This window comes from Suillus fuscotomentosus (assembly GCF_016647785.1).
Source record: "Suillus fuscotomentosus strain FC203 chromosome Unknown F5891scaffold_1, whole genome shotgun sequence".
NCBI lineage: Eukaryota > Fungi > Basidiomycota > Agaricomycetes > Boletales > Suillaceae > Suillus > Suillus fuscotomentosus.
Window position 1 is genome coordinate 37493 of NW_024539513.1, and position 24899 is coordinate 62391.

Below are 24899 nucleotides of genomic sequence, written 5' to 3' on the forward strand. Positions count from 1 at the left end.
GTCTCCTCCTCGTGGTCTTCTTAGTGCATACAAAGGGCGCCATCCAACTGACTCTTCAGGGTCGTACAACAATTTATCATACCACATGTTTCATACTTAGATCTTGGAGAAATATAATAGATCTTGCCGCAAAATAACATTACGATGCAAATCCGTGTATTAATATTCCTCAAAATGCAATGCTCTAGACGGTGATCCCATGCGCCGCAGGGATAGAGTAGCTATAGTTCTTCCAATGACCAGATTGGTGCAGATCATACGTTACAATGCAAAAAGAACGATTGACACCAAAGTATGGGGTGGTACATTCTGTGCTTCTCATCGCCCTCGTGGCACTCATGTCCGAACCGACTAAACTGCCTGAGCACTTTTAAGTTCCGTTGCAGATGAGTACTGCCGTTCATGCGGATCAGCGATAGATCGCGGCCCCGGTAAGAAAAAGAGAACTAACCTCATCCCGAACGTACTCCTGCGTGGTATCAATTTTAATTGAGATGTTATTCGGAATGCGCTGATATGATTCGATCATAGGTGAGCCAAGCCCTTGTGCAAAAAAAAAAAAAATTCTCACAACTTACCTTTTGCGCGGTACCAGTGCTAGAGCTTTTCTGGATGCCCTGAAGTGAGAGCGACATATTTTCATCTCGGGTATCACCACGAAGACTCTTGCGTGCGTTAAGGGTTGCCAGTAGGGAGTTGCAGTAAACTGAAAAAAAAAACAATGTTGTCAATCTCGTGAATTTCATATTGCGGTTGAACGGTACTTACGACGGCCCAAGCAGAAATAAAATGCAATGTAAATGAAAGTACCATCCCACACCGTAATCTGCGCCACATTTCGGTCAGAAGCGCAACACCAAGCCATTTACGATCTGCTACGTACAGAAATGAGTGACATGACAGCGCAAATGCTGGTGAGGAGACCGGTGTTGATGCTGAACAGAATCAGCTTATTGATCATGGTATCGGACCTCCGGAATCCAGTGCGAGATTGTTGAAGGAGTGTGCAGAGTAATACAGCGATAAGGACATCTCCAGCAGCCGCCAAAGCGTTCACAGACATGGACAATGGTTTGAGCGCAGTTAGTTCCGCGAACGTCGTCATATTGATACTAGAGGTGGTTTCCATTAGCCAGAATGCTTGATGTATTCTTACACGACTCACGCCTTTGCAACGTATACTTTAGATATCATATTAGTGGACTAATTCCTGAAAGAAAGAAGCGCACACTCACTGACAACGAGGAGGAATTCACCAATAACAAGGGTCATCACAGCCATGGTTGCAACCAAACTCTTGTTGCTTACTGGCTGAAAGTAAGCAAACGCTCGCTGGTGGATAAATGTGACACATACGTCTGTATACACGCATGGTAAGGAAGCTGGCAGGACGAGAGTCAGCGCGATACGTTCTTTTCGGAAAGGCCTCACACCGACCTTTGAACCAAAAGTGCTGTGAAGCCATTGAATAAGACTTCGATCTGTCAGGTTTGTTCAAATAAGAACCACAGACTGATGATACGCAACTTACAATCAGACTCCAGACCAATTTCCCGAGGTCAGCAGCGACGCCAAAGTCCGTTACAAGATAAGTATACACTATCAAAACGTGATGTTTAGCGCCAAGATGAACGTGGTTCGTATCTCACACTAACCTGTATGGGTAATCAGAGCTTGATGTACCGAGTCTGATAGAAGCACAGCGCCGACCTATATTAAAAAATCCCGTTTAATGGTGGAACATATTTAGGTCATGCTACGCGAACGTACCATGAGCTTGATGTACCACGGATCCGAGGGGTACCGGCTGTAGTAGTACCATGTCTGTACGCAGGTGACTTTGTGGAATCATAAACATTAGACGAAAGAGCGAACAGCGCATGAACATACCACCGTAGAGCCTGTAATATTCCAGTTCCCATTTAAACACATCGCTTGACTGAACAAATTTGAGCACCTACGTGGCAGAGACCACAACCCCAATTAAGAATGCTCCAAACCTGGACGGTGTTGTCAAGTCATTTGTATGTGGGGGATTTGAAGTATACGCACGTATTGTCAAGAACACCCATGGTGGAGATGTATATGTTTGAACGAATGCGGATAAGGGTGATGAAATACCTGGTGTAGAGGGGAGTGTCGGGTGGTAGCAACAGCTGGAACAACCTTTTGTATGATTAGATTCGGTGGCCAGCTGTTTTTGGAAGATGCCGTGAGGGCTGAAAAAATGGTGCGAAGTGACAGGCTTCCGTATAAAGCTGATGCTGACTTGATGGGCCGAACCGAATCACATGAGGCTCCCAACTTCGAAATCGCAAGTTGCCAGAATTTCCGCATTAGACGCAACTACTCTCTTCCTCCACAGACCTCGCCAGGACACTTCTCAGGGCTGCCAACTTCATTACATACTAATTCTTATGAGCATAAGCCCGACGAGAAGGTTTTTCATAATTGAACTTTGAAGTTCACACTCAGTAAGTAGTGCTAGTAGAATGAGCACGCACCATAACGACACCCTGAATAATCTATTCATTACCGATCAGTGCTCGATCAGCGCGCGCTCTCAAGTTAATTTTTTTTCAATTTCTGGGGTCTCTTCAACAGAAGGCTTCCGTTATGGTTGTGCGAAGGCATAAAAACTCATAGGAATCGCCGGTTTTCGTTCGGTCGTTCCATCGTTCTTCACTGAACTAGGAAGCGCGGTCATCCGATCCGGCCAGCTACAAATAGACAGTTTGCACACGAACACAACAAGACCTGTCTGCAGAAATCACCATGAGACAACTAAAAGGCACAAAGGGCAACTTACGACGTTGCCATCTTCCCAGTCTTATCAGTTTCATATTGCGTCGCGGAGCTCCAATGAAACGAACCAAGCTATAAGAAAATCCACAGCTCATGACGTTAGTCTTGGACATGAGAGCACATCAATCGATTGGTAGCAACAAAGAGCGAAGATTCGCACGTGCTCGCGTCAGGTACTGCTGGAGCCTACAGCAGCAGTTACATCAAAGTCGGCACGATAAGCTTGCCCAGCTCCCCTAGAACGGCCGAAGCTAACCCTGACAAGTTAACTTAATCGGCGCTTAATGCAGGTAATTTCAACGCGTACATGTTCTTGGAGATTTGGTGTTTTCTCCCATCAGACTAGTATGATGGATCATGAGAACATGGCACCAAGCTTCGTGGGTCGCAGTGAAATATTACTGTCAGCCAATCAAGTTCAATCCGATAGGCCCGTGACATGTTCACGGGGATGATACGTTTTGAACGGTATGTTCATGGAACAAAATTAGCTAGTCTACGAGTGTGCAAGTAGTCGGACGTAACGTTCTGATGTTCTGATAGTGAAAGTTGTCCGCGGTGGAACGGACTCGTATGAATCTATCTTCTAATTAGATCCCGACTCGTCGGGCGCTAGCAGTTGTACTTGAATCTTGATTATTCACAACGCTAGCACTAGTCTTGACTGGTAGCACTAGCTTCGATGACCAAGCTAAGGTTCAGAACAAAGTACTGAACAAAGAGCGACCCTCAATGTGCGGTGGCGTCGTCTTAATAACTTGAACAACTTGAAAATTTTGTCCGACGTGAATGGGATGGTACCCTGATACGCGCCAGCTGGGGGGCTTTAGCTCAGGGATCACCCCATAGAACAAAGGGGCACAATGTCTAATGGTAGCGGTAGCCATCAGGCAATCCGATGAGCTCATTCAGGGTAGTTAACTAGGAGGTGGTCCTGGATGAGGAACCTTACTAAGTGAAAATTTTGCAATTTGCAATTTGAAGGTTAGAGGCCGCTGCATAACACGACCAAATAACGCCTCCGGATCTGTACGTGTCAGAAATTTAGTCCAAATATACTAGGACTGAACACCATGGCAGTAAGCCTCCGACCCCATTTTTCAAACAGAAATTATACTCACCGAATTCTCAGAGCCGCTGCTACACTCTTCTATGCTCAACATCAAGATTGGCTAGCGCGCGGTAAAGTTTAAGCATGTTTGAAATTCTCGTTTGAATGCTGAACTTTACTTTTGCAGCATTGCCCTTGCTCCGTTAGCTAGCCGGTCGAGATGGCTTGCCACAGAAACTGTATCGTCGTCGTCTGCAGCACCCCCTCCTCCGCCAAGTGACCCCAAAATTGGCCGCATAGTGGACGACATCTCTGGACTGACACTGCTGCAAGCAGCCGACCTCGTCACGCTCTTGAAGGTTCGTCCCTTCTAAACACATTTCAAATATGATTCATGATCACGCCCAAAGTCACGGCTAAATATTCAAGAAATTGCAATGCCTGCTGCTTCAGCCGCCGCACCCGCCGCCGCCCAGGTCGAAGAAGCAGCAGTGGAGGTGGGAAACATTTCATGAAGAAGGTGTATTCATTAACAAAACTGAACCGAGCAGGAGAAACCGAAGGAGAAGACTATCTTCAATTTGAAACTTCAGTCCTTCGATGCCGCAGCGAAGCCCAAGATCATTCGTGAGGTCAAGGCCCTGATCCCGAACCTTACGCTCATCGATGTGAGTCTCGGCACATGCTCATTAAAGGGACATATACACTAACTCGGGGTCAGGCGAAGAAGTTCGTAGAGTCTGTACCTCAAGTCCTCAAGGAAAATATGCCCAAAGAAGATGCGGACAAACTAAAAGAGGTTCTCGAAAAACTGGGAGCAGTAGTGGTACTTGAGTAGATCATTAAGTCCTATGTATAGAGCACGTTCAGGTTATAATTCATTCGTTATAATTAAGGAGATTGCAAATTAGCTCAAATATGTCGCAGCGAAGTTCGAGATCATCCATGAGAGGTTCAGAACCCGGATCTAACTCGCATCAACCGGGAGTCTCGGCACATGCTCAGTTAAAGGATATTCAGGTCTCAGGCGTCTGTACAACAAGTCCCCAAAGAAAACGTGCCCAAAGACGATGCGGACAAACTGAAAGCGGTCCAAGTCTTGTGTATACAATGAGCATGTTCAAACCATAATTCATTCACTATAATTAAGAAATAGGGTTGCAAGTTAGTATGAATGTGATTGGCAAGACTGTCCAATAGTGGCACGTATGGCGATACATATGGTCACGGCGGGAGCAATGACAAAAAGAAGAGGATAACAAGGACTGAAAGAGCGAAAAAAAACCTTCAATCCTCCGAAAGATAACGATATTCAAACCGGAAATCGCTTTTCTTGCGCTGGCACCATGATCCCTCCCAATCAAAGTAAACGTACACGCCTTGTTCGTATTCTTCTGTTATGGCTTGCGGCTCCGAGTGTCGCTGGAACCATGTCATATATTTCACATGGAATCGCCACGATTGGCGCTTCAATTCTTTAGCAGCCATATATCTAGAAGTTACGTGAGCAATTTCCATTGAACGTAAGATTGCTCTCGTACTGCTGGTATGTTCCCGGTAGGTAATAGAAGACGTAGAAGAGAGTCTCCACGTCTATCTGGGAAAAGATGCCTGGGGTGCTCAGAATAGGATGAGGAACCTGAGGATAGAATGCTGGAGTCGCAAAGGGATTCCGTGGCACATAGTACTTTGGTCTAGGTAAACAACACATTAACCCCTATCAAACATAGTTGAATCGTAATGTGGTACTTCTCGGTGTCCTGTGGCTGTGGCACATTTGAGTAACCGCCTTCAAGGAGTTTGTGCACCTCTCCTAGGTTTGTCATACGATGAGGAGCTGGTTATCCGTCAGGATTTTTTGCCCAAACAGAGTCCAAATGTGACAAACCTTTCTGCTTGACCGTTTCAAACGATGCCACAAGGTCTGATAGAGAGCCAGGGAATGCGCCTGAACCAGCTGGACGCGAAGGAGGATGCGGCGGCTGTTGAGCTGGTGCTGTTGAAGGAGGCCTCTGCGAACCTCCAATTGGCTGCTGGATAGGGGCCGGTTGCTGTTCCACGCTCTGTGGTACCTTTATACCCGGGGGATACTGTTGCGCCTGTTGTGTTACAGATGTCGAACTTGCGGGTGGAGTTGGAAGTACTGATGAAGCTATTGTTGCCTGATGTATCTGTTGAGGTAGTGGCGATGACGCTGACGCAGGCAACTGCGTGGGGGGTTGAGTAATCAGCGAGGCTCCATTAGTGACCAGTTGGAATTGTGGCACTGCCGATGCGGATGCTGGTGGCTGTTCACGTTTCATGAGGCTTCATCGTGGGCATAATACCGGTAAACACTCACTGGTGCAGCAGGTGAAGGTGCCCTGGCGAGGTGAGGTGATGCTGCAGGTTCTAAGCAAAAATTACGTCTATCCTCGTGCCCCTGGAACAAAAAACATACCTTTCTGTTGACGTTGCGGCGATGATGTGGCCGCAGGACCGCTTATAGAGCTTGGAACAGCCTCCGATATTGCTGGTGAATCCTGTCCAGAATAGAATGACCCCTCTTGTTGATGTGACGCAGCAGATGATAGCATCGGACTCGTGACCGATGGATGTGTCAAGCTTGGCGAGGATGTGAATTGCGAATCTTGCAAGCCACTTTGCGAAGCCGACGGCGTTATTGAGAGTGTGGATGTCGTTGCTTCAGGGAAATTCGTTGACGGCGTGGGTGGAATAGGTTGTGATGTCGAGGGCGTTGGGGGTAATGCTCCATTCTGTTGAGACGATAGCGGAGCGACGGCAGCGGCTGCTGCTGCGGCATAGCGGATTGGTGTATGCACTGGTGGCCGTGGGGTTGCCGGTTGCAAGTTAGCTCGTAGAATGCTTGCCATCGGCTGCTGTGCAAAGTTTGGATTTGGCGGTGGTTTGACTTTTCGGACGAACTTTGAGTATCACCACCCAAGAATCAGATAAAAATACAAACAGACCTTCAGTTGCAATTGATGGTTCTGGTAATGTCTTGTAAGTCACTGTTGCAATGTATGAACCAACACGTACTCCGCAATTGAAGTGTCACTCCAGCCTTCTTTTGCACAGGACTTTCAGCACGTTTACTGCTCGCAACACTTTCCTCGTCCTTCTCATGTCGTTTGTTCGGCGTTCGTGGAGGAAGGTCTGCCAAAGTCAATTCCACAGTAGTGGTATGAGTAGCAAATACATACCATCACTTGCGATATCTGACTCGTCGCTATCTTCCTCGTCGTCACCAGCCAGACCGAACTGTTCCTCCTCTTCTTCAAGATTAAGTTCGTCGTATATGCCCTCATATTCATTGAAGTCCTCGTCCTGCACCCAGAAAACGCCTTAAAAGGTCTCAAAGTAGAACATACTGCTGCGCAACGAACCGTGTTGCTTTCCACGAAATATTGTACATCTTCTTTGAGAGCTTGTACACGATCCGTGGTCAAAGAACCATTGTCCAGGAGACGAAGGATGAGTTCGAGTCGGTTGACGTGCCATTTTCGACGATCATTGAGGTGTTCTAGATCTTCCAAACGACCAGCAGATGATGAACTCTTTCCGCGTTTCTTGCCGCCGCCGCCCTGGAGTGTCTCAATTTCCGCTTCTGCCTGTTCTACTTGCAACAAAAGATCTTCGACCTGCGACTGAAGCCACGTCGTGACCTCGAGCTTCTCTTGGGCTTTAGGATCCAGTTTGGCCGACTGTATTAGACCTTCTTTGGAGAATGCCTTTGTCTTCATTTCCTTCTCGCAGGCCTTGAACTTCTCCATTTGCTATACACATAAATATGAGTAACAAGTCGTCGGAAGGGTTGCGGAATGGGAAGACGCGTATGGGGATGACATGGAGCGACGGAGACGCACAGTTTCTATTAGTCTCCGGTTTTCCAGGAGTGCGGACTTGTCTTTGATGTCATTGCTTGCTACCCAGGCTTTGATCTGGTCGCGTAACCGCTGGAGCTTCTTTATTTGCGTTTTCAAGTCAGTCTCCAGTTTCTCCTTCTGCGTCTGGTTTGTAGAGGCTTGCATCTTCTCATATATGCTTTCAAAGACCTCGACGCCTTCGCCAACCTTCTTTAGTGTACGGTCGATTTCGGCTATGAAAGATATATTGAATTGAGTAAATGAAACTGTAAAGGTGAATAGAAACATACTTTGCAGCTTTCTGGCCGCCATTGTGAAGAAAACACAAGTTGAATGGAAATACAATTGTCGAATATCAGCTAGTCGCTCTGAATCGTAAAATTGACAATTATTTGGCTCATATAAGGATTACATAAACACGGGATGGAACTTGTTAGAAAAATTTCGGAATCGGAGTCCGTCGAACGGCACATTGAGCTGGATGATCTCGATGACTTGCTATGACTTTTAAAGTCTACCTATGACCTGAATGTAGTCTACTGTGGACTTGAGCTCCGGATAGTCACTTGGCATTATATCATCGTGAGAAAATTCCCCTAAAGAGGTCATTAACAAAAGCATGTACTTTGAATTTCAATTGGTCTCTCTGCTCTTAACCCTCGTCTGCTTCGTCGTCTCTTGTCAGTTTCTTATGCTCCTTCATGATGAAATCCCTACGTAAATCTCTCAACGGACACCGCGATATCCACCGTCTTGAAATCTCTACCCCTCTACCGTTACCTTCTGTATCTAGACCTCAGAATTCTTCTCTACCACCTCAAAAAGTAATCCGTGCAATCGCATCATACAGGCCACAAGGCCCTCAACAGCTCCCTTTTCAAAAGGGTGACTTTTTTTATGTTACAGGAAGTACAGAAACTCAGGGGGATTGGTACGATGCACATAATCCTGTAACCGGAGCTAGAGGTTTGGTCCCAAAATCTATGTTTGAAGAGTTTTGCAAGAGTCCAGCGTCAGTAAAATTCTACATTCGTTCATCTGCGCGTTAACAACCTGTACAGTGTACGCACTTCTAGTGTCAACGTCGCAGTAAATAGTCCCACCCTCCCTAGTCCAACATCTCCTCCTAAGTCCCCAAAAGCACCTGCATATTTTGCAATAGTTCTTCACGATTTCATAGCGGAGCGCGCGGACGAGCTCGATGCCAAATCTGGCGATTGCATAACTGTAGTTGCCCAGTCAAACCGCGAATGGTTTGTCGCAAAACCTATTGGTCGACTTGGTCGGCCAGGTTTAATCCCCGCTTCTTTTGTGGAAGTTCGCAATCCTACAACAAATCGCCCGGTAGAGGATGTCAACGCTTTGATTGACAGCGGAGATCTACCAGGTGTCGAAGAGTGGAAGAAGGCCGTATTCAATTACAAAGCAAATAGCATATCACTCGGCGTCATAGAGGAACCATCTGCCCAGCGTTCCAGCACACAACCTGAATCTACACCACCTCCCCGCGCTTTCTCCCCCGTCCTCTTATCCGAGGGCATCCTATTATCAGCCGACGTCGTCTCCTTTCACAATGAAATGAACGAGTACTGGTTCCGCACAGACGCCATTTACCAACCTTATGATCCTCACGACCCTCAAACTCTTCCAAAAGCCAAACAGCTCGTCCTATTCCGAGTATATAATGACTTCTACGATTTCCAAGTAAACCTCTTGCAGGCGTTCCCTCGTGAAGCAGGACGAGAACCGGACTCCGTCCGGATACTCCCCTTCATGCCTGGTCCTGCCGAAAATGTCGACGACGAGGTCACTGCCGCCCGACGGGAAGAACTTGACGAGTATCTCCACAAGTTGTGTGGCTTAAACACCGTTGGTGCCAGCTATATCCTCGAACACCAGCTCGTGCGCGAATTTTTATCGCTCAAACCTGGAGATGTGGAACATGATATCGAGCCTCGATATGATGAGGTCAGGGCACTCTTTACCGAAGAAGCCCCAGGAGAACAGACCGTTGCGGAGGAATTTGAGGAGGAAGTTCGCGATACGCTTGGGGATATGAAATTATCAGATAGAGATGATCGAAGCGAAGGCTCAGACTATGGGGAGGACCACACGCCCCCTACTCATATTATGTCTCGTGACTCACAAACTAGCGCAACCCCACAACCTCATCGACCAAACACAGCGACATCACATCACCGCACAGGGTCCCAGTCTAAACACAACGGACGCTCGTCTCCATCATATCCACGTCTTGACACTTCCCGTGCAAGTGCTTCCTCTCGATCATCCTTTGCTTCGAACTCTGCTTGGCAAGAACACGCCACCCCATCTCCATCATCTCCCAGTTCGTCACAGCCATCTATCGCCATGTCCTCCCGATCTCGTTCCCTATCAAACGCCACTAATATGAACGCCCCTCCAATGTCCGCTGGTAATTCCCAGACAGCCTTCGTTAAGATCAAAATATTCGATCGCGTCACCGATGACCTGATCGCCATTCGCGTACATCCTCGCGTGACGCACGCTGAGCTCCTGGAGAAGGTGCAAGCGCGATTAGGCGGCAACGTTCTCAATCTTCGATACCGCCATAGTCTCGGCAACGAATTCGTCGGCATCGACGACGACAGAGATTTGCGAGAGTGGTTGGATAGCACGAAGAAGCACGTCTTGTACGCTGAATAACAATGACAACGGACGGACCGTCATGCAATTTTTTTTCGTGTTGTTTGTTGTGAAAGTATCAAATTACTTATATTTTAGACTTTTTATTGTATTCGTCTTCCTTTTTCCTCTTTTTATATCTCTATCTCTGATTTCTTTTTTATCTGTGTTGGCAAATGTATTCTGTAGTTTGTTGTTAGAAGTAAGCTGTTTATTTTATGTATACCGGTGTACACCCTATGATTCTAGTAATAACACTCGCAGCTGGTACCACGTATACATGTAATTGAATTGCGTCATTAATGTCCGAGTCATCGCCGAAACACTTCTTATTACGTAATCTGCATTAGAAACACTTGGAACCAAGCACGACCAAATAGACCTTCTGCATCAGTTCACCAACATGTCCTTCATTCGTTATGTGCGAAACATCCGCAGAACAGGGATCAAACAATGGTGGCATCAATTGCAGTACATTGGAGATGCAAAAGCTGGGGCGCTTGTCGGAACCGACCAGTAGGTGCTCGCCCCACATTCCTCGCAGAGTTTGACTGCTCGGATAGGTTCGGCAACAAATACTTTGAAAACCTGAACCCGGACGATGAAGTTCCAGGTGCGTAATACGTTCCTGTGCTTCTATATGATATTTGATTTGCGGTTTTTTATAGGACGTCATAGATGGGTCGACTTTACTCAGGTATTCGTTCGTCTTCAATTGGAAGAGAAACGGGTATAACCGTGTACTGTCTCTAGCATTACAACAACGCTACTCAAGTTCCCCCCGAGTGGCGTTCGTGGCTATCGCACATACGGTTACAACCACCTACGGAGGATGCTGTCGTGCAGAGCCTGACTCCGTCATGGAAAGCGGTATGTAGCTATCATGCATACCCCATTTCTTTCAAGTCTAATTTCAGAACAGCCCTGGGTAGAGAACCTGACAGGCACGAGAGGTGCCTATCGGTCATATAACACAGTGAAGCCTAAGATTAATGCTTGGGAGCCGAAGGTCATAACACGGGGCGAGGCGCGTCCGTAGGTCAATTGTACGGAGCCAAGACATTCTATATATACCACACCCTACTGTGAGATATGGATATGTTCTAGCTCAATGACATCATCTACAACGTGTTCAGCGATAGCAAGGCTTGACGTCAGGCCAGGGCTCTCAATACCCATCAGGCTGACCATCAGTCCTCTCCTGCTTCCATCAGCATAGTCCTTCCGAATAGTAAAGTCTTGGAATCCGGACAACACCAACTTGGGACGGATTCCGACATAGTCAGGTCTGAACCCTTCAAATGATACCCCTGGTAGATATTCGGTCACCGCTCTGTGCATCTCTTCTAGCCTGGAATCGCTAGGTGTCAGATGCTTCCGCCAAAAATCTGCGTTATCCTCATTAAAATCATATTCTGATGCATCAGCCGCTGCCTGAGAGGGCGATGGTATCCACTCCAGGTCTGGCCCAAAGCGCACTTTGCCTTGTAGATCAAGGGTCAGATGCGTTCCGAGCGATTGGAAGGCGTGCTTGTTGGGCCCAGTTTCAGGGCATGGGTATATGAGCCGACTAACTTGAGATATGCCTGGACCACTGTAAGCCGCGTATGAGCCCCGACCGAAGAACATAGGTATGCGTGATGCCTCGGGCAGCAGAGAATTTGGAATGAGATTGGCGGAAAGGCCAGACGCGTTGATTAAGGTTCGAGCGAGCAGGGAATCTCCTTGCTCGGCATTCTCGGTGACAGTCTGAACTACCCAGCCCTCTTCTGAGCTAAGCCTGGAGGTCTCTTTGCTCTTGTACGGGTCTACACGAACGACCCGAGTAGAAAATACCAATTCACCTCCTTCCGATTCTGATATATCCTTCTCTAGACTCTCCATGAAAGAGTGGGAGTCGACAATACCAGTCTCTGGACTCCATAACGCAGCAGTAATGTCCGATGAGAGGTCTGGCTCAAGCTCGCGTGCTTGCGCACCGCTTATAAGCGAGACAGGGAGCACTTGGTCTTCAGCTCCACGAGGCGGCGAGTGCTTGGGCCATGATAGTTGTCTGGCCTTTGCAAAGAGGTTCTCGACGTACGCACGCTGGTGCTCGTGTGCTACCACGAGTTTTCCAGTCTTTCGGTACGGGATGTTGTATTTGTCGCACCGTTCGTACATGAGGTGCCTGCCTCGTAAACATAGCTGCGTCTTGAGTGATTGTGGAGGATAGTAAAGTCCTGAAAAGCCACTACATCAGGAGACACGAACACAGTTGACGTTGCAAGGTGGGCTCACCAGCGTGTACAACCTCTGAGTTGCGAGAGCTATCCACTCGTAGTCAGCGTGAAGCGAACAAGATAACACCTATGTCGCTCGCCTCGTTTCTTCGCCAGCGTGTGAATGTCTCTCAACCAGGTATGTTGATTTCGTCGGGAAGCGCTCGGATAATCGCTGGGCGACAGCCAAGCCTACAACACCTAGCCGTAGATGAGCGTCAGCGCGCTACGAAGTTAATATTGCGCGGGACGGACCTCCGCCCACAACCAGGAAATCTACTGCTGCATCTGGACTCTGGACGAAGATGGTGTGAGAGCCTCCACAGAGCTTGAGTTTGGTAGTTTACCTTGTACTTGAAGCATCCCGTTGCGTTTAGCGCAGCCACCAGCCCCCGTACGTTGGTCGCTGCCATGAAGGCCCTCCAGTAGTCCGGCGCCTGAGACTGATTTTTGGTCAGGTGGCACTCGGTTAGATATCCTCCTCGGCCTAATTTAAAGTGATCTTATCAGGATCTAGTATATATCATCTCTTTGTTTGTCACTCAACGTACCCAACACCTTTGCTCAGCACCAAGTCTTGCACTACGCTAATACACACTAGTACCGACGCCAACTTGGTCGCTCGTCGCTGACCGGAAAGAAAATCAAAATGGCTGCCGTATTTCCACAACCAGCGGAGTCCTCTTTCGAGGAGAAGATGGCTGCCCTGGAGAGCACCCCACTCTTTATGAAATCTCTGCCTTCAGAAGAATCTAACGACCCTGTAATTCAAGCCTTACAAAGCCTCGCCTTCGATGGAACACCAGATGGTGAGTGAGAACCTTCTCTTTTCTACTGTAACACCTCGTGAACATGCGGCTTCTTCAAGAGATCGCTCAAAATTTCAAAGAGCAAGGAAACGACTACTTCAAAGGAAAACGCTATCGAGAAGCAATTAGCTTCTACACGCAGGGAATTGATGCCAAGCCATCTGATATTGCATTGCACGAAGCTCTGTTATGCAATCGTGCCGCATGCAACCTCGAACTAAGTGAGTAATTGGGCTACTGGTCGATAACGAGGATCTGACCAATTCGAAGAGAACTATGGTTCTGTGCTCAGAGACTGCTCGAAGGTGCTTACCCTGAATACGAAGTCTTCGAAAGCCTATTACCGCTCGGCTACGGCATTATTCGCGCTGGAGCGTTATGAAGAGTCCCTCGATTGTTGCGAGAGATGCCTGGAGTATGACCCAGAAAACAAAGGTGTTAGGTCAGTCCGCGATCGTTCCGCAAAGGCGAAGGCAGAGAAGCTTCGCAAAGAGAGTGAAAAACAGGAACGAATACATAACAAACAAAGAGAGAAGAAACTCCTGCAGGTGGCGTTCAAGGTACATTCTATCTCGGTCTCGTCATCGGACGTCTGACCATGCTTCAGGAACGAAATTTGTTTGCCGTATACAACCCAAAAGGGTCATCAGAGAACCCATACGAGCCTCACTTTGACCCAGAGGACCCTGAAGGAACAACGTTGATAATCCCCGTGTTCTTCTTGTATCCACAACATGCGACATCGGACGTCATAGCACATTTTGTTGAAGATACCACCTTTTCGACTCATATTTTTCAAATGTTTCCACCGCAGGCGCCTTCACCCAGCTGGGATAAAGCCGGGCAGTACATTTCGAACAACCTCGTGGTATACGCAATAACAAGAAGGAAGCGGCTACTCAAAGTTGGCAAGAAGATGTCATTGAGGGACGTGTGCAATGCTGCGAAAGCGAAAGAAGGGGACCCTGACGATGGATTAGAATTGAAAGACGGGTGTTTGACGTTTGTTGTTGTTCCAAAGGGAGAGGTAGAGCAGAATTGGGTAGATGAATTCAAGCGGACACGAGTCGGCTAGACACGAGGTGTAATTGAACCAGGGGTGTTTCCAATTTGAGAAGCACGTGCACAATGAATGTGTTGGTCACTGTTTGGCAGACACCATACGGTAAGACTCCTCGCAAAAAAGACATCGACGAAGGCGTCAAGCTCGGTGAGTACGAATTGCTGTTTATTATGGTGTTCAACTGTGCAGGATGGATGTGCATATCGAGCTGCGGAGCAAAAATCGGGGTCGAATCACTTCGATTGGGTGGATGCAAGTTATGAGGAGTGGATGCTGACCATAGGATCATCTACTACAGGGCCTCTATTCTAGCCATGTCTGTCAACCACAAGATCCTCCGTACTGCAAATGCACCCACTACCTCCCCTGATGAAACCGAGGTTTCCGTCGCTCAGGCCCTAATCGACCTCGAGAACAATGTCCCTGAACTGAAGACTGAGCTTCGTGCTCTACAAATTTCTGCCGCACGTGAAGTTGATGTACGAGGTGGAAAGAAGGCTATCGTTGTGTTCGTTCCCATTCCCCAACTCAAGGCATTCCACAAGGTGCAGCAGAGGTGAGGATAGTTATCTCAGTGGGAAGGTGTCATTGTAATCGATCTTCCGGATCTCGCAGACTTACTCGTGAGTTGGAGAAGAAATTCTCTGACCGCCACGTCGTTTTCGTTGCTCAGCGCCGGATGTTGAGCAAGCCTACCCGTAACTCACGGGTGAAGCAAAAGAGACCCCGTTCTCGTACACTCACCGACGTACACGAGAAGATCCTTGAGGACCTTGTCTTCCCGACTGAGATTGTTGGCAAGAGGACCCGGGTATCTGCTGACGGATCAAAACTTTTGAAAGTGTGAGTGGCGTGGTCTCCGATGGATCAACGTGCGTGATACTGAATAATATTGCAGCATCCTTGACCCTAAAGATGCAACATCGCTCGAGTATAAACTTGATTCGTTCTCTTCAGTATACCGCCGTTTGACGGGCAAGGACGTGACATTCGAGTTCCCCCCTGCAAACCAAGAGTAGATTACGCGATATGATGACACATGTTCCGGTTCTTTGCATTCTCCGACAAAAATAAGGACATACTGCTTATGTCCTGTTCGCGTTATGTGCTGTGATATACATACGTCAAAGCGCTGCCACAGACAGAATGGAGCGCTGAGCACTAGTGAACGTGCCTGCTTAGGAGAACAGGCAGTGTTAGTTCGCTTGCAAATTTCTTTCAAAGTTATAAGTAACCGGGTTATTATATGAAAGAGCTCTTGTGAGCGCTCGTAGCTACAGCAATTCGGCCTGATTTCGGCACGTGGTTTTTGTGTCGCGTCTACTAGTGTTTTTGAGTTGATTCATTTCATTGTCTTCCTTGCTTCTGTTGCTAGTCATTTTCCCGCTTCCTTCTCTCTTCCTCCCGCCCTCCGTGGCACTCCTCCCTCACCTTCGACGTCGTTCTGCATGGCGGAGTATCCACGCATGGACCCGTACTCGAAGTCCAGGTACGAACACGGGATAGATGCCAAAATTGTGGTCATGGGCAATACAGGTTCGTTGTTCGGATACCAATCGACTCGATTCACTGACATGTTCTCAATTAATAAAGGTGTGGGCAAGACCAGCCTACTCCATCGCTACACTCAGAACAAGTTCGATCCCAGGAACATGACGTCCACGACCGGGGCTTTCTTCGTAACCAAGAAAGTTCATATCGATGGTTTGAAGGTTCGACTTCAACTATGGGATACTGCAGGACAGGAACGATTTCGAAGTATGGTATGAACTCACTTTTACTTATGACACTTCAGGTGGTTTATCAGCGTAATTAGGCCCCCATGTATTATCGCGGAGCGAATGCCGCACTTCTCTTGTATGATATCACGAATGCTGCTACATTTGAGGACATTCGGGGATGGTTAGCTGGTTCGTAGCACTACATTTTACTTTGGCGATTCTTTTCTGACATCATTACCATCCGTTTCAGAGTTGAAGAAAAATTGTCCGCCAGAGCTCATCATTTATATCGTTGGTTCCAAAGCCGACCTACATCATCACAGACAGGTCACATCTGATCTAGCCCGCCTATCGCTGCATACTTGGTTTCCCCCGCCGCGCGCCCCAACGCCTCCTCCCCCTCCTCCCCCACCATTGTCAACACTATCTTACATTCGCCCCAGATTCACATCTTTCACTAGCATCAAATCAGTCCCTCTAAACAACTCCCCAATGAAATCTTCTCCGCCACATAGCGCGTCCTACTTGGATCCTGCTGTTAGCCATTCATCGCATTCATCTGTGCTCAATCGATGCAATACTGGTTCTGGCCTTCCGAGAGTAAAGACAACAACAGCCCTGGCCTTGAACAGGTCAAAAACAGAGGCTTCCCATTCATTACAATCGCGATTTGGTTCACACTTTGGGCGACGTGCAGGAGGGTATGACGCTGCGGATAGCAGCAGCAACAGTATAAATGAAGATGAGGAAGACTTTGATGTCGATGACCAAGAATGGGGACTTCATAAGGGCATGGAACTTTTTGAGGTCTCAGCTAAAGATGACTTTGGTACGTGTGCTCGATCCCCATCTTGATCTTCTCATTCAGCTATTTGCCTACAGGCATCGGAAATCTCTTCGAATCATTGATTAATGCAATCATCGAGCGGAAGGATATCATTGAGCGCGAAAATGAGCTCAGGAAACGTGATAGTGTCTTCCTATCAACTATCAGCGCGCCTACGTGGGCCGCTCAGGCCGAAGAAGAGGAGGCACGAGAGAAGGCTCGATCCACTTCAGGCGGTTGGAACTGTTGTTCTTCATGATCCTGTCCCTGCCAGGTGTCAATACTTCTCAGCTATCTGCTGTCTTTCTACTCGTCTGCATCTTACCGGTCCGGCATACATTCTCACGACTCATTGTCCAACGTGTTCTCCGTCACATCGATCTCCTACACCCGATATTCAAGTTCTCTTGTTCTCTTTCGTCTTTACAGGATGCTATGTTCTTTATGCCACTTTCTATGATTCCTATAGGTTCACCCATACCACCGAGCCTCAGGACCACTGTTTGCAATACTATTATTCACTTCCTTATCTCCTCATACCATATACTACCTTAAGTAGATACAATTTGTGCATGTGTCTATAGTCACCTCATTCAGCAATCTTGGAAGCTTCCAATCCCTTGCCAGGCTGTAATTTGGTGTTTGTGTCCGCAGACTGAGAAGGGAGAACACCAAAAAAGGCAGGCACGGTCCTTGATGCTGGAAGAACTGAGCTACTAGTACATATCCGTTTCGTTCCTCGACCACCATATCTCTCCTTTCTTCCAAGCTAATGGAAGGAGATAAAGCAGACAAGGTCGACAATGTGTGCACCCCAGAACACTGTTTTCATGCTTTCGACGCATTGTACTGCGCACTAACATCTAGCGAGCATATCTCGCCTAATTTTGCCGACGAGAAATAGTAAGTGACCGTATCATGTTCTGATCTGAATGTGTGCTATAGTTATGATTCCCTAGTCCATTATTTGTGACATGGAATACCAGATCATCTCGCGCAGGCAGACCGCCCAGGCTGAGGGGTTGCATCGGCAACTTCGATGCCATGCCTCTCAGGCAAGGCCTTGCAGAATACGCATTGATCAGTGCATTCAAAGACTCTCGTTTTCGGAAAATAGAACGTCGAGAACTTCCGTCTCTCGAATGTGGGTTAGTACATCTCGTCTTTAATATATACATTGATGTATTCAGTCGTGACGCCCCAGAATATCCCTTCTGACGGATTTCGAAGACGCATCGTCATATCTAGATTGGACTGTTGGTACTCACGGGATTTACATTAGCTTCCCAAATCCATCATTATACCCACCATCTTCGAGCACGCCTTCTCCTTTATCTTCGTCAGCATATCTACCGCGATTCAGCTCCAGAGACACTCTGACTGCGACATATCTCCCAGATGTCATACCTGATCAAGGTTGGGATAAGGTTGAGGCTGTGGAAAGCGCGATGCGTAAGGCAGGATGGAACGGCGCCATCACGGAAGAGACGTTCAGGACCGTGAAACTTCGACGATACCAGAGCAGGCACTGTGTTGTTGGCTGGGAGGAATTCGTCCAGTGGAGAAGGGAGAACGATGATGACGACATTTCATGATTGACCCAAATCAGTTAGAACATTGCAATGTATCACCATCGAATTGTCGCAGCTTGTACAGATATTAGGGTCGGATGTGGTGTATGTACCTATATGCGAATAGATTGACAACTAGTGCCCACCACTCCCGTTGTTGCCAAATAAGTCTTTCCGAAGCCTGTCCAACCGACCACCCCATCCGCCACCAAAGCGCTGTTCAAGTTGTAAAAACACCTTTCGCAGCTTTCCCGCGTCATTACCGCTGGCTTTGCCGAAGGATATCAAGATCCAGTAGATCAGCCTCTCACTCGGCACGACATCTGCGGGCAAATTCATGAAAGCCTTGAACACTTGATGGAGATTCTCGAGGTTCCAATCATTTTTCTGGATAGGGCGGAGACGCTCAGATAACGATCCGGGAGGGGTCCGCAGGAGAAGCGGTTTCTGCGCATGCCGCGCGAAGCCGAGGAATATTCCCCGGAACGCAGCAAGGGTCGGCTGATAGAGGGAATGTTCACCTGTCTGCTGACTGATAGCAGCCTTCGGTTCCCTATTGGGTGTAGAAAGCATATCCACGAAGACGTGAAGGGCCTTCATAATTTGTCCATGATAGGCAAAGGCTTGGATCAAGGAGGTATATGTGATCTCGTCGGGTATTATATCGCCCCGAATAGCGATGCTCTCCACATCTAGCAGGTACTTGATGGCTGCCTCGATGTCATAATCGCCTACATCGAGTTCCGGTTGCAGATTGTGGCGCAGCACGCGGTAAATCGTTGAAGCGACGTCCATATGCCCATTCCGGCCATAGGCCCAAACACATGCGTTGATACCATCCAGACCAGGCTCAAAGCCTTGCTCTCTCATCTTCTGCAGAGTTGATCGAACACCGGACAATTGCTTTGTTCGCGTATAATAGTGTAACAATGATAGATGGGTGATGCGGTTTGGTGGTAGCCCTGAGACTCTGAGCAGATTAGATGCGTGGCGGATGGCACTAGGGTCAAGCGAGCGGCCAGCAATGTAAATGAGGGTTGTGTATGTAATGATGTCGGGTTGCACATGCCCCATACCGGGCTCTGCGGCCAGATTCTCGTCGTCGCTCGGGTTCTCGGAGGGCTGTGGTGTGGTCATTTTACTGAAAACTTCCACAGCCGCTTTGTAGTCTTCGAGACTGCATTTCCGCCATCGCTTTCCTGCACAGTCTAGTAAGGCATTCCACTCCCATAGGTATATGCGATACCCGGACCGATGTAGCATCGTTAAAACAGCAGAAAGTCGTAAGAAAAGGGATCGTGTTCGAGGTTTTGCGGAGGCAAGAAGGCGAGCAAGATGATGGAGGTGACGCTGAGGTATCTGGGGAACTCCAGAGAGGTTGTGGATATGATAGGGAAACATGACTGTCAAGGTGTGGTATGCCTCCCACCCATCTGTCATTGAGGTAGCTTTCAATAAGCTGTCCAATAATTCTTGCCGTATCTTCAGTCGGTCTGGTGGTGTCTCTTCGAGCGATTCTATGGGATTCTGATGGCCAGTGTAGTGAGGATTGGGGTAATGATGATGTGGGTTTTGTTGACCGTAAGTTGAACGGATGCCAGCGTGAATGTGGATGGCTCCGACGTTTAGAGACTCGTCTGCGGGTAACGGAGCGCGAGACATCAAGCCATCCTGCCCAGATGATTTTAAAACGCGTGTCTGCTGTACAGTCGTGTCCGAATGATCTGCCAATCCTACATTCCTGACCAGAGCGTCGTTTGCCTTGCGCTCGCTCACAGCGCAGTTCACCTCTTCTTGAGCTCTTTCTTTCATCATATGAACAGCATGGATACGACGATGGACCTGGAAAGTACGAGACGTTGCCTGTCGCCGAGCGAAAAGTTGTTGAACTTGACGAAGCCAACATGATACTTGTGATGATGCAGGCGACAATCTGATGCTCGACGTGGAGCCTGCAATCATGAATATCCAGTGCAGTCATCCTGTGGTAATGATGAGCATTACTCCGTGATGGATGTCGTGTACATACCGCGACTGGCACTGAAAGAAGATGCTGGCAGAACCAGGTGGAAACCTGGTAAATACTAACTCAGTAACTGACGCGCTCGATGGAAGTTGCCAAGTGCCAAAAACAGTACATAACTCAAAAATTTCGGGTCTTGACTTTGGGCGCTAAAATTGAAACTACTACTACACATGCACACAAGGAATTTCATTCCATCTACTATTTTATCATGTCGAGATTTAGTTTTTGAGAATGCTCCTCAGTCTTGAGGGCATACTTGAGAACCTGAACTGAGATTTTACGGCGCCTCATTTTTGTTATTCTCTGTCATGCCATAACTTCTCTGTGTTGATGCAGGCTCAACGCACAGCGGTGCCCGCGCGTCGGTGGTTCAACGTTTGAGATATCTGGAAAGAAATGGTTCGTTGGGTATATTTATTTTGCATTGCAAGGCTGCTTATACAGTCACCACTGGTCAGGACTCTGCGCTGGGGAAAACATCACTTGTTGCTCTGAGCAGGTCAAGAAGCAGACGGCTCCATACAGGCCAAGACACCGAGTTCACTCGGCAGTAGGGATGAAACGGTTCGTTTAGAGAAGGTAGGTTGTACCATAACTCTCGGGTACGGTAGCTCATTACTTACTGTCTCCTCAACTCATGAAGAAACAAAAGTCAGACCGGCTAGACAATATGGCTTTCAGAAAGATAGAGGAGATATGTGCTGTAAGTCTTCTATAATCAAGTGCGAATGCAAACACTGAAAGAGGGCGATTGAAGGTGGAGACAGAAAAGTCAGAGCACATGGATCTCTATGTCGACCCTTCACGCGTACGTTTCAACCTCCCCGTGATAAAATCTGTCAGTGCCACTTTCTGTAATACACGCTGCCTTGACATTTAACTCCCTGTAGGAGGCCAGAATCAGGCGACGATACAATTCGCACCTGTGCTTTTTTCCAGTTATTTTGCTGCATATCTACACCTCTGAGTTATCCTTGACCCTGAGAGTGCATGCGAAAATGCTGTAGGAAACAAGTGTCACCGGGTACGGTAGTGCAGAGTCAGCGAAGTGGTCCATACGACAGAGAGCTCAAACTTGATGCCAAGATCAGAGATGAATCTAATGTGTGCAAAGCCTGACCGTTATGCACTAATACTTTCTTCACATGCTGTTTGTAGGAAATACTCAATTATGCACCCCCTCCTAACCTCCAAACTCCGAGGAGAAATACTCATCTAGAATTTTTGTTGTTACCTAGCACTGGACAAGTGTAGGCTTACCAAGTTCCTCAAGTCAGTCAGTTGGCGCAAACGAACTCTCTCAGATCACTCCATAACTCATCGTCATGCATGCAGACACGTTGATTTGGCTGTACTAGAGCATAGCATGGATAGTCGTGAAAAGATGTAAAAAAACATAATGCCTAAGTAGTACGTCAAAAATGCAATCAATCCCTGGCCTTGAGCGTTCCCAGGAACGCGGCCTTTTCCTCGAAGGTTTGGAACGAGCCATGCTGGATTCAAGATATGAGATAATTCCTTGAATAGAGAGCACGCTGTACTTACGCCGAACTTCGATGATGTATCGATGAACTTGAGCTGCACTTTCTCGAGGTCCCGACGCGAAGTGTGGACCATGAGCGACTTACGGAGGGTGATGACACGCTTCTTGGTACCAGGGACTGAGCCCTTGAGCATCAAGAAGTCGTTCTTCACAATACCGTAATGGGGGAAACCACCCATAGGCGTGATTTTCTTGTTCGTGATGTCAGACTCCGTAGAAGCATTAGCCTCATCACCGCCAGAGCCGATACGGTAAATCTTCTTGTTGAGCTCCGTACGGTGGTGGTAACCGTCTGCATGACTGCTCAATACTGCGACACCAGAAAAATAAAGCAATGCGACTTACTTTGACCAGCACGTGCAACGGAGAACATGACTTTCGAAGGATGCCATGCACCGATACAAGCGACCTTGCGGAGACCTTTGTGAGTCTTGCGAGGAAGTTTCTTGGTACCCCAACGGTGAGTAACACCCTCGAAACCATGACCCTTCGTGACGGCAATAACATCGATCACTTCATCCTGCTCGAAGAGACTGGTAACCTCCACAGGCTTCTCAAACAGGCCTTGTGCGAACTCGACCTTATTTGCAATAGAGCCACCGTTGACCTGGATCTCCATGAGGTGTGCCTTCTTCTGGCTGAGGCCGGTCTTGCGAATCTGGGTGTGGGCGAGGACACGGACGACAGTGCAGTATTTCCGGATGCGCTCAAGCTCACGAGCAGTGGACTTGCCGCCGTCCTCTGCATGCTTCTTGGCGTAGCGGGTGAAAGCCTTCTTCTTCGAGCGGTACCAGTTCTTGTAGAAGCGACGTTTGATCTCGTCTGATAGATGGGATGCCCAGACAGTGGTGAGAGTGCGGAGGCCACGGGGAGTTTCGACATAGCCAACGACACCAACAACGATCATAGGAGGAGTTTCTATGATCGTAACCGCCTCCACAACCTCACGTTTGTGCATCTCTGTACTCTCTTCAGATCCAAGATCTCTGTTAATTGAGTAGGATACGCACTGGAACCAGGACGGTCGAGGTCACGGACAACATGAGTCATACCAGCCTTGTAACCCATCATGGCGGTCAAATGAACGGGTTTCTTGGGGTCATCCTAAAATAAATGGGCTGTTAAAGGAATCCTGGACAAAAATTATTCCACTTGCGCACCTTGGGGAAGGACTTGACTTTGCCACGGTGGCGTGCAGCACGTTTACGGGGGAGGAAACCGAGTGAGCCATGGCGGGGGGCTTCATACTGAACAGATCAGAAAGTATGAGTCTCTCGAGCCTGCCCGTTTTTCGATGGCAGAAGACCAACCTTACGGTGACTATGGGTGCAATTCTGGTTAGTTCGATACTTTTATAATGTTGTTTTAGCAGCCTGCTCACCTCATTTTGAAGGATCTTGAGGAGGGTATCGGATGCGAGCTTGGCGTTGTGAACGGTACGCAAGTTTGCCGGCAGTTGCCGGATCTGTGGCTGATGAACTGTACAGCTGACAACTTGAGTTTGCCGGTCTCCCATTTTGAAATTCCCCTAATGGCCACATACCGTGAGCAACTGCCAACAAACCCGACTCCCATACTCCGTGTGATGTGTTTTGGGATATCATAATGGGGATGCGAAAAATGAATTGGCACCGTCTATCCCCTTCATCTACACTGAACATCGTCTGGTGGACAACCCAGAGAGTGCCTCAAGATTCAGAGTCGCAGTCCATCCTTAGGTGCTAAGTGCCGACCAAATGAATCACTTCAGATGTCACTTAGTACTCCGTACGTTGATGGACGATAAATCTGGTCCCTCATATGCCAGATGCACCTGTGATACCATGAAGCTGCTAGCAGTACGTGTAACGAACTCAAGACCCGAATGATCATGAAATCCAAAAAAGTTGGCAAGTTCGGAGCTGTAACGTGGGTAATATTTACAGCATGAATTCCAGTATAGCAGCACAAATGAGAGACGAGTCTTGTCCATCAGAAGTACCACACCAAGATATTGTACATGTTTTGTGGTATGTATAGTGTCCGACAGTGTTAGTCAACTGGAGATATATCGTGTTACACATCACTGTCAGTTGGGTCTGATATGTATTCCCGGAAAGCCATTGAATGTATGGTAGGTCCTCCCTCGGAATTAGGCATGAACTTGGCATGATATCTTCGAACGCTAAGGATCAGGCGTGGTCCTGCCACAAACATCTGCAAGAGCGTGGAAAATTCAAGAATACCACGATAAGTCTGAGCTCCCACAGAGGTTGAGGCCTATAGTGATGATGAGTCCTCGAATGTAGATGTTAGCTATAGATTATCATACAGAGAAACATGGAGACATTAAGCCAATATTGAGGCTGGAACTGATAGTAAAGCTAGCATGCGTAGAAATTCAGCCGAAAAGACAACCACATTCAAATCAAAGGCTCACAATATAAAGTAGAGGGCATGAGTTTTGAGTAACACCGTGAATAGATCACCCATGACAGTTTGTCCTCTCGATTGTGTTCGCAGTTCACGCAGGTGTTTTACAACAATCCAGACTGCAAAACCAAGTGTGAGGGCCTCCCATGCAGTAGCGACTGCATAAGTCTCGAGCATCCGAAGTTGTTGGTTTGCGTCGGTTTCGTAAACGCATTGCGAGCCGTAGAGAAACACCTCTGATATTCGTTTTATGAGCTTGATGTGCTAGTGTCTGAGATCAA

At 47.8% G+C, this 24899-nt stretch overlaps 12 protein-coding genes across 12 annotated transcripts; 7 read left to right on the forward strand and 5 right to left on the reverse strand.

Annotated features, from left to right (window-relative positions):
- Nucleotides 1-86: 86 nt before the first annotated feature.
- On the reverse strand, nucleotides 87-2181 carry F5891DRAFT_466 (uncharacterized protein). The gene is made up of 15 exons (XM_041371919.1): nucleotides 2053-2181; nucleotides 1962-2000; nucleotides 1891-1901; nucleotides 1771-1838; nucleotides 1656-1710; nucleotides 1532-1599; nucleotides 1438-1481; nucleotides 1357-1382; nucleotides 1236-1307; nucleotides 1166-1181; nucleotides 884-1112; nucleotides 769-826; nucleotides 579-706; nucleotides 468-511; nucleotides 87-360 (listed from the first exon to the last, which is right to left on the reverse strand). The coding sequence occupies exons 1-15, from the start codon at nucleotides 2070-2072 to the stop codon at nucleotides 255-257; spliced, it is 984 nt and encodes a 327-aa protein (XP_041233695.1). The 5' UTR covers nucleotides 2073-2181; the 3' UTR covers nucleotides 87-254.
- Nucleotides 2182-3826: 1645 nt separating this feature from the next.
- Nucleotides 3827-4751, forward strand: F5891DRAFT_991593 (ribosomal protein L7/L12 C-terminal domain-containing protein). Its single transcript, XM_041378135.1, has 6 exons — nucleotides 3827-3884; nucleotides 3938-3987; nucleotides 4044-4215; nucleotides 4267-4353; nucleotides 4408-4524; nucleotides 4578-4751. Exons 1-6 carry the CDS (start codon nucleotides 3879-3881, stop codon nucleotides 4692-4694), a joined length of 549 nt encoding a protein of 182 aa, XP_041233696.1. The 5' UTR covers nucleotides 3827-3878; the 3' UTR covers nucleotides 4695-4751.
- On the reverse strand, nucleotides 4686-8175 carry F5891DRAFT_991600 (Not1 N-terminal domain, CCR4-Not complex component-domain-containing protein). The gene is made up of 12 exons (XM_041378136.1): nucleotides 8013-8175; nucleotides 7723-7955; nucleotides 7243-7632; nucleotides 7060-7183; nucleotides 6896-7012; nucleotides 6826-6846; nucleotides 6297-6767; nucleotides 6198-6247; nucleotides 5745-6144; nucleotides 5606-5693; nucleotides 5398-5550; nucleotides 4686-5348 (listed from the first exon to the last, which is right to left on the reverse strand). The coding sequence occupies exons 1-12, from the start codon at nucleotides 8032-8034 to the stop codon at nucleotides 5144-5146; spliced, it is 2274 nt and encodes a 757-aa protein (XP_041233697.1). The 5' UTR covers nucleotides 8035-8175; the 3' UTR covers nucleotides 4686-5143.
- Nucleotides 8176-8378: 203 nt separating this feature from the next.
- Nucleotides 8379-10663, forward strand: F5891DRAFT_991607 (uncharacterized protein). Its single transcript, XM_041378137.1, has 2 exons — nucleotides 8379-8734; nucleotides 8784-10663. Exons 1-2 carry the CDS (start codon nucleotides 8424-8426, stop codon nucleotides 10405-10407), a joined length of 1935 nt encoding a protein of 644 aa, XP_041233698.1. The 5' UTR covers nucleotides 8379-8423; the 3' UTR covers nucleotides 10408-10663.
- Nucleotides 10664-10770: 107 nt separating this feature from the next.
- On the forward strand, nucleotides 10771-11446 carry F5891DRAFT_720 (NDUFA12-domain-containing protein). The gene is made up of 5 exons (XM_041372951.1): nucleotides 10771-10902; nucleotides 10950-10999; nucleotides 11055-11083; nucleotides 11140-11256; nucleotides 11309-11446. The coding sequence occupies exons 1-5, from the start codon at nucleotides 10790-10792 to the stop codon at nucleotides 11423-11425; spliced, it is 426 nt and encodes a 141-aa protein (XP_041233699.1). The 5' UTR covers nucleotides 10771-10789; the 3' UTR covers nucleotides 11426-11446.
- Nucleotides 11447-11466: 20 nt separating this feature from the next.
- F5891DRAFT_1124016 (pyridine nucleotide disulfide oxidoreductase-like protein) lies at nucleotides 11467-13060 on the reverse strand (the record flags this gene model as incomplete). Its single annotated transcript, XM_041363852.1, has 5 exons — nucleotides 11467-12608; nucleotides 12667-12695; nucleotides 12749-12848; nucleotides 12903-12942; nucleotides 12995-13060. The coding sequence occupies 5 exons, from the start codon at nucleotides 13058-13060 to the stop codon at nucleotides 11467-11469; spliced, it is 1377 nt and encodes a 458-aa protein (XP_041233700.1).
- A 236-nt stretch (nucleotides 13061-13296) lies between these two features.
- F5891DRAFT_937977 (40S ribosomal protein S7) lies at nucleotides 13297-15538 on the forward strand (the record flags this gene model as incomplete). Its single annotated transcript, XM_041374142.1, has 8 exons — nucleotides 13297-13456; nucleotides 13516-13677; nucleotides 13727-14016; nucleotides 14064-14522; nucleotides 14572-14590; nucleotides 14832-15075; nucleotides 15135-15362; nucleotides 15418-15538. The coding sequence occupies 8 exons, from the start codon at nucleotides 13297-13299 to the stop codon at nucleotides 15536-15538; spliced, it is 1683 nt and encodes a 560-aa protein (XP_041233701.1).
- Nucleotides 15539-15967: 429 nt separating this feature from the next.
- Nucleotides 15968-17755, forward strand: F5891DRAFT_1133900 (P-loop containing nucleoside triphosphate hydrolase protein; the record flags this gene model as incomplete). Its single annotated transcript, XM_041364762.1, has 4 exons — nucleotides 15968-16282; nucleotides 16336-16429; nucleotides 16491-17069; nucleotides 17123-17755. 4 exons carry the CDS (start codon nucleotides 15968-15970, stop codon nucleotides 17323-17325), a joined length of 1191 nt encoding a protein of 396 aa, XP_041233702.1. The 3' UTR covers nucleotides 17326-17755.
- F5891DRAFT_991626 (alport syndrome) lies at nucleotides 17756-18787 on the forward strand. Its single transcript, XM_041378138.1, has 3 exons — nucleotides 17756-17969; nucleotides 18026-18214; nucleotides 18271-18787. The coding sequence occupies exons 1-3, from the start codon at nucleotides 17839-17841 to the stop codon at nucleotides 18659-18661; spliced, it is 711 nt and encodes a 236-aa protein (XP_041233703.1). The 5' UTR covers nucleotides 17756-17838; the 3' UTR covers nucleotides 18662-18787.
- Nucleotides 18773-20757, reverse strand: F5891DRAFT_1133906 (uncharacterized protein; the record flags this gene model as incomplete). The annotated part of the gene is made up of 2 exons (XM_041364763.1): nucleotides 20667-20757; nucleotides 18773-20619 (listed from the first exon to the last, which is right to left on the reverse strand). Exon 2 carries the CDS (start codon nucleotides 20597-20599, stop codon nucleotides 18773-18775), a length of 1827 nt encoding a protein of 608 aa, XP_041233704.1. The 5' UTR covers nucleotides 20600-20619; nucleotides 20667-20757.
- A 492-nt stretch (nucleotides 20758-21249) lies between these two features.
- F5891DRAFT_991630 (uncharacterized protein) lies at nucleotides 21250-21935 on the forward strand. The gene is made up of 2 exons (XM_041378139.1): nucleotides 21250-21366; nucleotides 21421-21935. Exons 1-2 carry the CDS (start codon nucleotides 21301-21303, stop codon nucleotides 21541-21543), a joined length of 189 nt encoding a protein of 62 aa, XP_041233705.1. The 5' UTR covers nucleotides 21250-21300; the 3' UTR covers nucleotides 21544-21935.
- A 48-nt stretch (nucleotides 21936-21983) lies between these two features.
- On the reverse strand, nucleotides 21984-23787 carry F5891DRAFT_991633 (ribosomal protein L3-domain-containing protein). The gene is made up of 8 exons (XM_041378140.1): nucleotides 23750-23787; nucleotides 23588-23685; nucleotides 23517-23526; nucleotides 23367-23453; nucleotides 23217-23310; nucleotides 22552-23166; nucleotides 22209-22498; nucleotides 21984-22156 (listed from the first exon to the last, which is right to left on the reverse strand). The coding sequence occupies exons 2-8, from the start codon at nucleotides 23590-23592 to the stop codon at nucleotides 22091-22093; spliced, it is 1167 nt and encodes a 388-aa protein (XP_041233706.1). The 5' UTR covers nucleotides 23593-23685; nucleotides 23750-23787; the 3' UTR covers nucleotides 21984-22090.
- Between the last annotated feature and the right edge of the window lie 1112 nt (nucleotides 23788-24899).

Excerpts from the sequence above, each read along its gene's own strand:
- F5891DRAFT_466 (XM_041371919.1), bottom strand. The coding sequence starts at position 2,072 with ATGGGTGTTCTTGACAATAC. Across the intron at positions 2,001-2,052 it reads ATGGGTGTTCTTGACAATAC|GTTTGGAGCATTCTTAATTG; the intron begins GTGCGTATACTT and ends AACACCGTCCAG. Across the intron at positions 827-883 it reads CTGTCATGTCACTCATTTCT|ATTACGGTGTGGGATGGTAC; the intron begins GTACGTAGCAGA and ends AATGTGGCGCAG.
- F5891DRAFT_991626 (XM_041378138.1), top strand. The coding sequence starts at position 17,839 with ATGGAAGGAGATAAAGCAGACAAGGTCGACAATGTGTGCACCCCAGAA. Across the intron at positions 17,970-18,025 it reads AATTTTGCCGACGAGAAATA|TCCATTATTTGTGACATGGA; the intron begins GTAAGTGACCGT and ends ATGATTCCCTAG. Across the intron at positions 18,215-18,270 it reads CTTCCGTCTCTCGAATGTGG|AATATCCCTTCTGACGGATT; the intron begins GTTAGTACATCT and ends GTGACGCCCCAG.
- F5891DRAFT_991633 (XM_041378140.1), bottom strand. Across the intron at positions 23,167-23,216 it reads CCTCGACCGTCCTGGTTCCA|AGATGCACAAACGTGAGGTT; the intron begins GTGCGTATCCTA and ends AAGAGAGTACAG. Across the intron at positions 22,157-22,208 it reads ATACATCATCGAAGTTCGGC|CATGGCTCGTTCCAAACCTT; the intron begins GTAAGTACAGCG and ends TCTTGAATCCAG.
- F5891DRAFT_991607 (XM_041378137.1), top strand. The coding sequence starts at position 8,424 with ATGATGAAATCCCTACGTAAATCTCTCAACGGACACCGCGATATCCAC. Across the intron at positions 8,735-8,783 it reads GAGTTTTGCAAGAGTCCAGC|TGTACGCACTTCTAGTGTCA; the intron begins GTCAGTAAAATT and ends CAACCTGTACAG.
- F5891DRAFT_991630 (XM_041378139.1), top strand. The coding sequence starts at position 21,301 with ATGAAGAAACAAAAGTCAGACCGGCTAGACAATATGGCTTTCAGAAAG. Across the intron at positions 21,367-21,420 it reads AGATAGAGGAGATATGTGCT|GTGGAGACAGAAAAGTCAGA; the intron begins GTAAGTCTTCTA and ends GGGCGATTGAAG.
- F5891DRAFT_991600 (XM_041378136.1), bottom strand. The coding sequence starts at position 8,034 with ATGGCGGCCAGAAAGCTGCAAA. Across the intron at positions 6,248-6,296 it reads GCCGCAACGTCAACAGAAAG|AACCTGCAGCATCACCTCAC; the intron begins GTATGTTTTTTG and ends ATTTTTGCTTAG. Across the intron at positions 5,349-5,397 it reads CTACCGGGAACATACCAGCA|ATATATGGCTGCTAAAGAAT; the intron begins GTACGAGAGCAA and ends CGTAACTTCTAG.
- F5891DRAFT_991593 (XM_041378135.1), top strand. Across the intron at positions 4,216-4,266 it reads ACCTCGTCACGCTCTTGAAG|TCACGGCTAAATATTCAAGA; the intron begins GTTCGTCCCTTC and ends TCACGCCCAAAG. Across the intron at positions 4,354-4,407 it reads TCGAAGAAGCAGCAGTGGAG|GAGAAACCGAAGGAGAAGAC; the intron begins GTGGGAAACATT and ends TGAACCGAGCAG.
- F5891DRAFT_720 (XM_041372951.1), top strand. The coding sequence starts at position 10,790 with ATGTCCTTCATTCGTTATGTGCGAAACATCCGCAGAACAGGGATCAAA. Across the intron at positions 11,000-11,054 it reads CCCGGACGATGAAGTTCCAG|GACGTCATAGATGGGTCGAC; the intron begins GTGCGTAATACG and ends GGTTTTTTATAG. Across the intron at positions 11,084-11,139 it reads GATGGGTCGACTTTACTCAG|CATTACAACAACGCTACTCA; the intron begins GTATTCGTTCGT and ends TACTGTCTCTAG.